The following is a 10,709-nucleotide window of genomic DNA, read 5'->3' on the forward strand; positions in this document are numbered from 1 at the left end:
CTTCTATGGGCGTTGGTTGTTGTTCTGGTGCGCTCGTTCTATGGGGTCTTAGCACGACGACTTTTTGACTACTACAATAAGTTTTGTCCGACCCAACAAGGGACGGACGATGACGGTGACACGTCTTCGGCTCGTTTTAGTACTTGTAGTCATCACTAGTTGGTCTATCGAATCTAAATGTAATTTTTATTATTTCTGATGTTTATTGTTGATTGAAGTTGAATGATCGAAAGTTTTAATTTTTTTTTTACCAAATCATCAGTAATGCTAACTGGCGGATGCTCGTTGGGAGGTCACATTCAACTTCAATCACCACAGTACAATGATGGCACTTTTTTTCTTTTGAGAAAAACGCCTAATAACGCCGCGAATAGATACGTACGCGGCATCACAACGAAGGTCCATGACCTCAGGCACCACTTTTAAGTTTCCTTTTTTGACAAAGACATCAGAAAAGCTACACCAACATGTAGCATTCTATCATAAACAACAGACATCCAGCTGATTGGAGGATGCATGCAACAAGTTCCCCTCCTCTTCCTCTCCATAGCAGCCCCGGTGATCTGCGCGGAGTGAGTCAAATCTTGCCTAAACACAAGGATACTTGGCGTTGGTTTCTACGGTGAGTGGCTGTGAATGCAAGCCCGCGTTGCGTATGTGTACAAAAGAGAGGTCTCTCACGTTGACTCACCGCAAAGTCATCCCTTTTACCGTACGCCAAGAGTGAGAATCTTATTACAGGAAAGTCCGGCTTATTACACTGGGCAAGATTGCGAAAAGTAAAACACACATACACAAGGGCACCATGCAGGATGCAGCGATGCAGCGAAGCAACCGAACAAGATGCATGCATGACTGACTCGTACTAGTAGTATATAGCGAGGCACGTACGTACGTGCGCGCTGACGGGGACGATTGATGGCTGCTGTGAGAGAGCTGCTGCGGTACGTTGATCCGATGACCGGTGCAGGTTCTAATTTTTAAACAGCGCTCTCAGGACCGGACGTGGCCTTGGTGACGCCGGTGAACTCAACCTTGGTGCCGAGCAGGTCGACCCCGACGTCGGCGGTGAAGGTGTCGTACCGGAGGAACAGCTCCACCACCAGGAGCCTGCCCACGAGCACGACCAGGTTCTTGCCTGGGCACTGCTTGTTGTCCACGCTGGGGCTCTCGGTCTCCCGCCCGTTGGACCAGTACACGTACTGCAGCAGCTTCCTTCCCTCCTCCCCGACGAACCGGTCGCCGACGAACTCCCTCGCCGTGGAGCCGAACACGCGGGGGTCCCTGGTGGCGCACGGCTGGTACCCGAACAGCATCTCCCCCTTCTTCACGGCGAACACCGCGTCGTGGCTCTCGATGTTCATGTCCGCCTTGGCGCGGCCGTACTGGAACTTGACGGGCGGGTCCAGCCGCAGCGCCTCCCACACCGCCGACTTGGTCAGCTCCATCTTCTCCAGCGCCTCTATCGTCACCTTGCCGCCGGCGTCCGCCACGGCGGCGCGTATCTCCGCGACGAGCTTCTGGTGGAACTTCTCTCCGGCCCCCGCGATGCGCGCGAGAATCCCCGGGAGAAGCACCTTGAGGCCACCGTAGCTGTTGAACACGGTGGCGAACAACAGGTTGTGGCATGCCTCGTCCCGCTTCAGTCCGAGGCCCTCGGCGGTGTCGAGCGCCTTGGTCGCAGCGGCGAAGAAGTACTTGTAGAGCGCCTTGTAGTCGCCGCTGACGAGGATGGGAGGGAGGTGCACCGTGTGGAGGAGCGGCTCCTCGAGGATCATGGGGAGGCCGAGCGTGACGAGCGGGTGGAGCTGGAATATGAGCCACTTTGCGGCCTTGGTCGGGCCGGTGGTACCTAGGTCTGACGCAGAAGGGAGCACGCCGAAGTAGGCGTCGCCGATGAACTCGAAGGAGGTGGCGTCGTTGAGCGTGTTGAAGTTGGACTTGCCGCCGAGCACGATCTGCGACTCCACGGTGGCGAGGAGCGAGGAGAAGTGGGAACGGAAGGCCGGGATGAAGGCGTCCTTGCGGGAGGCAAGGAGGGAGAAGAGCAGCTGCTTGACCTTGGTGTGGGTGGGCTCGGAGGGGTCGAGGTAGGAGCAGACGCGGAAGCCGCCGGTGAGGGAGGTGGAGGGCATGTAGGTGCCGGTGAAGAGGTTCTTCTTCTCGACCTTGTCGACGTCGAAGAGCACGGGGAAGCTCTTGGCGTCGAGCACGGCGACCACCCGCGGGTCGCGCGCCATGAAGGGGCCCGGCGGGACGTTGATGCGGACGACGGTGGAGCCGTACTTCTCGACACGGGACTCGAAGTACTTGTCCTGGCCCTGGAAGTAGTAGAAGTCGAGGCGGTCGCGGATGGCCGAGACGAACGGCATGCCGTAGCTGCCCGGCACCTGCCTCGGCACCAGGGAGCCCTCGTCGCCGCCCGCCATGCCGCTCTGGTTCGTCTACCTCTGCTGCTGGCTAGGCTGGTTTGGCTTGGAGCTCTGGATCTCGCGCTCTCGATGTAGACAAGATTGGAGCGAGGAGGCTTTGTCTGTGTGTTGCGATTTGCGGATGAAGCTCGGGGTTGGGCGTACAAATAGCCCGCGGAGAAGGGATCGAGCTACCATGCAGCGTGCATGGCTGGCAGCGACCGCGCGCGCGTGTTGCGCGTGCCGTGCAGGGTGGGCAAAGCCACAAGTCCCGGGCGGTGAAACGTGGACGAGATCAATAGTTGTTGCACCGTTCACCTACTCACCCTATCTAGGCGCGCGGCGCACCCGGCCGCATTTTCTCCGACTCCGTTGCTTCGGAAATCATATGGTTAGAGCATCTCCAACAGCCGCGCTAAAGCGCCGCGCGCAAAAAATCTATTAGCGCGCGCGCGCTGCGGCTGGTTTTGCGCGCCCGCCTGCGCTGGCTCCAGCAGCCGCGCTAAAATGCAGTGCGCGTGACTAGAAATGTATGCATTTTTAAAAGTTGAAATTTTTAAAAAAAACTAGAGAGATTGCATAGATTAAACGATACAAAGGTATTTTACATCCGAAACATAGATTGCATAAAATAAAAACGACAAACGATAAACATAGATTGCATTAACAAAAAAAACTACTCTAAGTCGCTATCATCATCACCACTATCATCCTCGGCGGTGTCGTCCGAGGTAGATAGCCAGATGTCCAGCCACCGCTCATCGTTCAGCGTGAAGAACGACCGCCCACCTGCTGCAACGAGGTCGGACTGCGCATTCGCCAACGCCTTCCGCCGACGCCTGTCCAACCGCGACGCGCGGCGCCTTTGCGTGTCCTCCTCCGGTGCCTTGCCTAGTAGGCTTGCTCGTAGGCGACGTCCTCCGGGTGGCGCTGGCGCCAGTCCGCCATGACCCTCTCGTCCTCCTGGGCGACGAGGAGGCGGCGTTGCCGCTCGGCGTGCTCCGCACGGTCTTCCGCCGTGTTCAGACGAGGCAGAGGGGCGAGGTTGAGCGCTTGCTCGAGCGTGTACACATCTTGGAAGTTCATCTGGCCGCGCGGCCGGCTTAGGCGCCACGCCGCTGCGTCGTACGCGCGGCCGGCCTGTCGCGCCGTCCCGTACGTGCCGAGGGCAAGCCGGAGTTCGCCGGAGCGTATCTCCGCGGTGTAGCTGCCGTTGGGCCGCAGGCGGACGCCGCGGTAGCTGGACGCTCCTCGGCGGCGCGGCGGCATGGCGGCGCGTCGGTGGCGGGGCGCTGGAGCGGCGCGTGGCAGAGAGGGAGAGGGAGAGGGGAAGAGATGTGTGTGGAGAAGGCGCGTGGCGCGCGCAGCTTTTATAGGCGCGCGCGAAGCGGCGCGCCAAATCTTGCGCGCGAGCTGGCGCCTTTTCGCGCGCGCGCGCAAACTGTTCCCGCGCGCGCTTGTTTCCCGCGGCCGCTGGAGCGCGGCAAACCGTCCCGCGCGCGCGTCGTTTGGGGCGACTGTTGGAGATGCTCTTAGGTGACCTCCGTGCTGGTTTATAAGTCCTTTTTATTTTATGTCAAATTTTAACTAAAGATTTAACTAACAAATTATTAATGCATGTCACAAAATATTATATGGTTGCATTCGTATTTAAACTTAGTTTCCAATTATGTTATTTTTATGACATGAATTAACTTATTAATTAAATTTAAGGTCAAACTCATGATGCAATGGGGACTAATAAACCAGGACAGGTGTAGTACAATGAGTAGGTGTTTTTTTTTAAGAATCCAACGAGCAGGTGTTGTACAATGAGACTGTTATGAATAAAATTAATTAGGATTAAGGAACGCATCACATGCCAGTTACCTGAAACTTTCACCTTCTTTAGCCGTGGGACACATGCATCTACTAGTTGCGGTAGTACCGATTCCAAGGCTACTCATCGATCATGACGAGTAGTATCAACTTAGTTTTCACGTACGTCGTCGGTTGCAATTAGCAACCTCGGATTAAGCGTCACAAATTTGACCCAAGAAGCCGCCAAATTCGTCCACAATCACCCGCCGCGGGCCGTCAAAACTCCACCCTCCGTCCTTACCAAAAATTTAATAATAGTAATTTAAGAATACAATAATTTACAAAAATAAGTTTATTTTTAGTTTCTTATGTTAAATTAAAAGGTATTGCGCAAGTGCAACATCAAACTTTAAAGATGGAATAAGATTTTTTCCGCTTCTCCCCCGTTCTGATGGGGTTTCTAGCATAGTCAAAGGGTGTGTGTAGGTTTGTCTTCGGTAGATCTCATGGGTTTCGATCGGCGTTTATTTTCGGTGTATCTACCTAGATCAAGTCGTTGTTCGTCTATATTCGTGCGTCTACATGTTGGATCCATCCGATCTACTAACCTTTTCATCGCCGCCGATTGCTGTTCTGGTGCGCTGGTCATGTAGGGGCTTAGCACGACGACTTCCCGACTATCTACTAAAATAAGGTTTGCCCGGCTCCGTGATGGAGGGGCAATGACAGCGACGTGCTTTCGGCTCGCTATAGTGCTTGTAATCGTCACTAGGTGGTCTACAGACCTGGATGTTTTTTTTAACTTCTGGTGTTCTTTGTAATACATCGACAGTTAATGCATAGATCGAAAGTTCTCCCTGCAAAAGAAAAAACGGTCACCGCATACACAAATTTAGAAGAAAAAACATCAAAGAAAAATCTACTAAGCGTCGATAAACAAAAACATATACTAAAATAAAATAAAAACATAAGCCCACCGGATAATTGGGCCTGGTCAAAACATAACATCAACCAAACCTGATAGTCAGTAAGACACAAGACAAAAATGAAAATAAATAAAAATATAGAAAACAAAAAGAAAGTTTGTCAAGTAAGAATAAATTAGTGGCATTGGTATTACCTTTTAAGAAGAAAAGAAATAAAACAATTAAAAAATAATGACACAAATTGTGCACATTTTACACATATAAGTTGCACTTTTTGGACAAAGAGCAAGATGATACCAATTACATCAGCCTATGCAACGATACAATATCAAGAACTGGTCGAGACCTAAGGATGCACATAGTCAAAAAATTCAGAAATAAGAGAAGGGTGAGCCTACAAGCTCTCACATCGATTTGAGCAATCGGTCGTTCATTTCGGTTGCTTGATGCGAATCTGGCCGTCCGATCTAGAGGTGGAAGGAGTTGGGCCGTCGGATCGAACATGAGCTCCTGTAGGAATGAATAGTTACCGCCCGCTGTAAAGATTCCGTGCCACCGCGTGTAATTTCTCTGCCCCGCCGAGGGCATTTTAGTCATTTCACTTAGATGTATATATTGCAGCCGCTCCGTGGTGTCCTAGCCGCTGCCTTCCTCCTCCCACACCCCCGCCTCCCTCTCCTCTTCCTCTCCCACTAGCACCGCTCGCACCCGTGCCTCCCTCTCCTCCTCTTACCCCTAGTGCCGCCACCACTGCCTCCTTCCCCGCCGCCGCCCGGCCTCCTCCCCTCATGTTCCCTTCCTTCCACCCCTCCGATCTGGCGCCGCCCAAACCCTAATGCCCCGCCCCATCCCCGGCTCCCCCGGGAGGGAAGGAGGAATTGAGAGGCGAGGCAAAGGCGACGGCGTATGGCACGCGGCGCGGGCGGCATGGCCTAGGGGGTCGGCGCGGCCGCGGCTTCTCGTCGTCTCCACCGTCGCCTCGCCGCTGCTCCTCCTCCCCTTCCACCTCTGGTTCCGGATTTGACCCCGCACGCCGTCTGCCATCTGCTCAGTTGCCACCATGTGAAAGGTGTGTTCTTCCTTCCTTTTTTGTTCTTCCAATCTCCCTGCTGTTGTGCACCTATATGTGGCTCACGCCTCGTTGTTATTTTCGGTTGCACATTGTGGTGGTTAGGGTTTCATGCCAGGGTCATTTCTTGGTACGTGGATGTTGTTCCTCGGATGTGGAGAAAGAATGGAGCAGGAGGAAAAGAGGAAGTAGAAGCTCTACCACCTCCATGCCCGTGCACTGCTTCCTGCTCACCTGCACTATGCATGAGTCAAGTTCCTAATCCTACAAGCCATGCGGCAAGTAGCAGCTTGATGCTGTTGTTTTTGGTTAAAAAAATCCCCTATTGTTTCGCTGCTGACCTATGTTGAAGTTTGTTATAGCTTGTTGTTGATTTGATGCATGTGTTGAAAGCAGTTGAACTTATTTTTCATATGTAGATGTAATCTTTCTTTTGCTGCATGGGAAAGAGCACTAGCTAGAACTGACATATCTCTCTCATGAGGTGTGCTTGTGTTTGATGTACTCTGCTATGATGCTTCTTGGGTCAATTTAGTTAATTTTTGGTGCTCTTGCCTTATTTAACTCTCTGTTATGCTGTTGTTGTTGCAGGCGCACCAGTGATAAAGAGAAATGACTCTACATTTTAACACTTCTTTCTCGCGTGATTGGGTATCAAGCATGTCCGTCTGAATGACGTTGTCATGTGAGCAGCGTTGATCCCTAGCATTGACAAGCACTGTAAGGTCCCTCTTCTCATGTTTCTGGTACAAATCCATCTATATACAGTACTAAAATGCTTTGATTAAATAATTACTTCTGCAGTTTTTTCTCAAGGACCATACTCATTCAGGGAAAACTTTAATTAGTACTTCTAAAAAAAGTTAGCTATACTTATTTTGTATTCTTAGACCCAGGTTGATTGTAGACAAGAAGAGAAATTTAAACAATGGTCCCTTGCAGGCTAATTCTTAGACCCAGGTTGACTGTATCTCTTCATTATATCATCAGTCGCTCCTTCCTACTTATCTTTCAGTGAAGAGTTAAATCTATCTTGTTCTTGCACTATTTATTTTTATTTTAGCACCAGAGGTACTGTGTGGAGTTGCTATTCCTCTAAAACATTGTTTATTCATCTTATGAAGTTCCATCATAGTGTTAATATCATCTTAAGGTTTAATGGCTGACTGATTGACATGTATTTTTGCTGTCTGCAGTTGTGCATGCTTCACCTTGGCTCGCCTTTGCTCAATTTGGTACACTAATAGATTATGAATCTCTAAACCAGTTGAGGCTTGTGATTGGTGTCTATGTTAGTTGGTTGCAGATAATGAGAAACATAGTAAGGTATGAATGCTACTCCAATTGGTCACCAGTTAGAGCTAGTTTGTTCCTCACATGAATAGACATAGAGGTGAGGATCCACATGTGCTTATGTTCTATCCTTTTTCCCTAACAAAAGTTTCAGCAAATAGCTAGATTAAAAAATGCAAAGCAGTTGAACTAGAACATTGTGTACCACATGAGCAATATATAACGATGGATTGTTATCATGGGTGAAAGCAGTATATCACAATGGCATTATTATGATTATCCTGCCAATTAAATTTGGCCTAGATGCTTCCTTTCCATAAGAAATTTTCTTTCGACCAACTGACTTTATTTTGTGCATCTCCTTTTAGTTTGTTGAATCAGGTTTGCCAACTAAGCAAAACCAAGATACTAAATCATGCCAAACAAAAGAGTAACCACTGAAACTGTAAGATTTTCTTCTTAGATTTACCTATAGAAGGTTAACATAGTTATAACAGATGATGTGAATCTAAATGAGCTAATACAATGTTGCTGGCAGGTGCTATTGGGCAGGGAAGCTTTCGAATGGCGTGCAGTTACACTGAAAGAAGATTTATCTGCCAGATTTGAGGAAATACAATTAGTCACGACCAAACAAAGTCAGCTCACTCCACCTGAGAACAACCCACTCCAAGAAATTGATACAGTGGTGAGATGCTCAACATCATTCTGATAATCGCTTCACATATACATGGTCCTTCACTCTCATTGATAATGTACCTTCACTTCCTTTTACCTAACTACATAATCACAAACATGAGAAACCTTCTCTTGGAAGATCCTTGCACTGCTGTATATTTGTTGATGCTAAATAACCTTCCCATTTTTTGTTGCAGGAGATTCTGAAAGCCACATCAGATAGCAATGGCGAGGCTCCTGGAGCTCAGTCCTCACCACCACCAGCAGATGATGATGATGCACAACTGGATGGTCCATTGATGACCCACAAGTGTAAGGGATCTATCGTAGTCCTTTCGATAAGTAAGAGTGTCGAACCCAACGAGGAGCAGAAGGAAATGACAAGCGGTTTTCAGTAAGGTTTTCTCTGCAAGCACTGAGATTATCGGTAACAGATAGTTTTCTGATAAGGTAATTTGTAACGGGTAACAAGTAATAAAAGTAAATAAGGTGCAGCAAGGTGGCCCAATCCTTTTTGTAGCAAAGGACAAGCCTAAACAAATTCTTATATAGAGAAAAGAGCTCTCGAGGACACATGGGAATTATCGTCAAGCTAGTTTTCATCACGCTCATATGATTCGCGTTCGTTACTTTGATAATTTGGTATGTGGGTGGACAGGTGCTTGGGTACTGCCCTTTCTTGGATAAGCATCCCACTTATGATTAACCCCTATTGCAAGCATCCGCAACTTCAAAAAAAGTATTAAGGTAAACCTAACCATAGCATGAAACATATGAATCAAAATCAGCCCCTTACGAAGCAACGCATAAACTAGGGTTTAAGCTTCTGTCACTCTAGCAACCCATCATCTACTTATTACTTCCCAATGCCTTCCTCTAGGCCCAAACAATGGTGAAGTGTCATGTAGTCAACGTTCACATAACACCACTAGAGGAGAGACAACATATATCTCATCAAAATATCGAACGAATACCAAATTCACATGACTACTTATAGCAAGACTTCTCCCATGTCCTCAGGAACAAATGTAACTAATCACAAATCATATTCATGTTCATAATCAGAGGGGTATTAATATGCATTAAGGATCTGAACATATGATCTTCCACCGAATAAACCAACTAGAATCAACTACAAAGAGTAATCAACACTACTAGCAACCCTCAAGTACCAATCTGAGGTCTTGGGCCAAAGATTGAATACAAGAGATGAACTAGGGTTTGAGAGGAGATGGTGCTGGTGAAGATGTTGATGGAGATTGACACACTCCCGATGAGAGGATCGATGGTGATGATTTCCCCCTCCTGGAGGGATGTTTCCCCGGCAGAACAGCTCTGCCAGAGCCCTAGATTGGTTCCGCCAAGGTTCCGCCTCATGGCGGCGGAGTCTCGTCCCGAAAGCTTGCTTATGATTTGTTCCAGGGTAAAAGCCTTCATATAGTAGAAGATGGCCACCGGAGAGCTGCCAGGGGGCCCACGAGGCAGGGGGCCCACCCTCGTGGATAGGGTGTGGGTCCCCTCTAGCACTTTCTTCACCCAGTATTTTTTATTAACTCCAAAAATAACTTTCGTGGAGTTTCAGGACATTTGGAGTTGAGCAGAATAGGTCTCTAATATTTGCTCCTTTTCCAGCCCAGAATCCCAGCTGCTGGCATTCTCCCTCTTCATGTAAACCTTGTAAAATAAGAGAGAATAGGCATAATTATTGTGATATAACGTGTAACAACAGTCCATAATGCAATAAATACCGATATAAAAGCATGATGCAAAATGGACGTATCAACTCCCCCAAGCTTAGACCTCGCTTGTCCTCAAGCGGAAGCCGAAATCGAAAAATATGTCCACATGTTTAGAGAAGGAGGTGTCGATAAAATAAAATATGGACATGAGGGCATCATGATCATTCTTATAATAACAACACACACACACACACACACACACACACACACACACACACATATATATATATATATATATATATATATATTGTCATATGATTACTTATACTAAAATAACAATTTATTCACAATGTCAAGTATGAATCAGAAACTTCATTGAAAACTAACAAACTATAATCTTGGTCATTGAAGCAATTCAATTTATCATAACATCGAACAGAGTCAATATAAGAGTCAATATAAGAGCTTTTCAGCAAGTCCACATACTCAACTATCATTTAGTCTTTCACAATTGCTAACACTCACGCAATACTTATGGGTATGGAGTTTTAATCGGACACAGAGAAAGATAGGGGCTTATAGTGTTACCTCCCAACCTTTTACCTCAAGGGTAATGTCAACATAATAGTTCATGCTAACTTACATCCAATTGGATATATGTATCAAGACCTTTCCAACACAAGGTGATTTCCAAAGGATAAAATATAAAAAGGAAAGGTGAAGATCACCATGACTCTTGCATAATGTTTAAGACAAAAATAGAAGATAGGCCCTTCGCAAAGGGAAGCAGAGGTTGTCATGTGCTTTTATGGTTGGATGCACGAAATCTTAATGCAAAAGAACGTCACTTTAT

General features: G+C 47.8%; 1 protein-coding gene across 1 annotated transcript; it reads right to left on the reverse strand.

Annotated features, from left to right (window-relative positions):
* Nucleotides 1–687: 687 nt before the first annotated feature.
* On the reverse strand, nt 688–2,553 carry LOC119291133 (allene oxide synthase 2-like). The gene has a single exon (XM_037569846.1). It carries the CDS (start codon nt 2,427–2,429, stop codon nt 981–983), a length of 1,449 nt encoding a protein of 482 aa, XP_037425743.1. The 5' UTR covers nt 2,430–2,553; the 3' UTR covers nt 688–980.
* Nucleotides 2,554–10,709: the final 8,156 nt, after the last annotated feature.

This window comes from Triticum dicoccoides, chromosome 4B, assembly GCF_002162155.2.
Source record: "Triticum dicoccoides isolate Atlit2015 ecotype Zavitan chromosome 4B, WEW_v2.0, whole genome shotgun sequence".
NCBI classification, from domain to species: Eukaryota; Viridiplantae; Streptophyta; class Magnoliopsida; order Poales; family Poaceae; genus Triticum; species Triticum dicoccoides.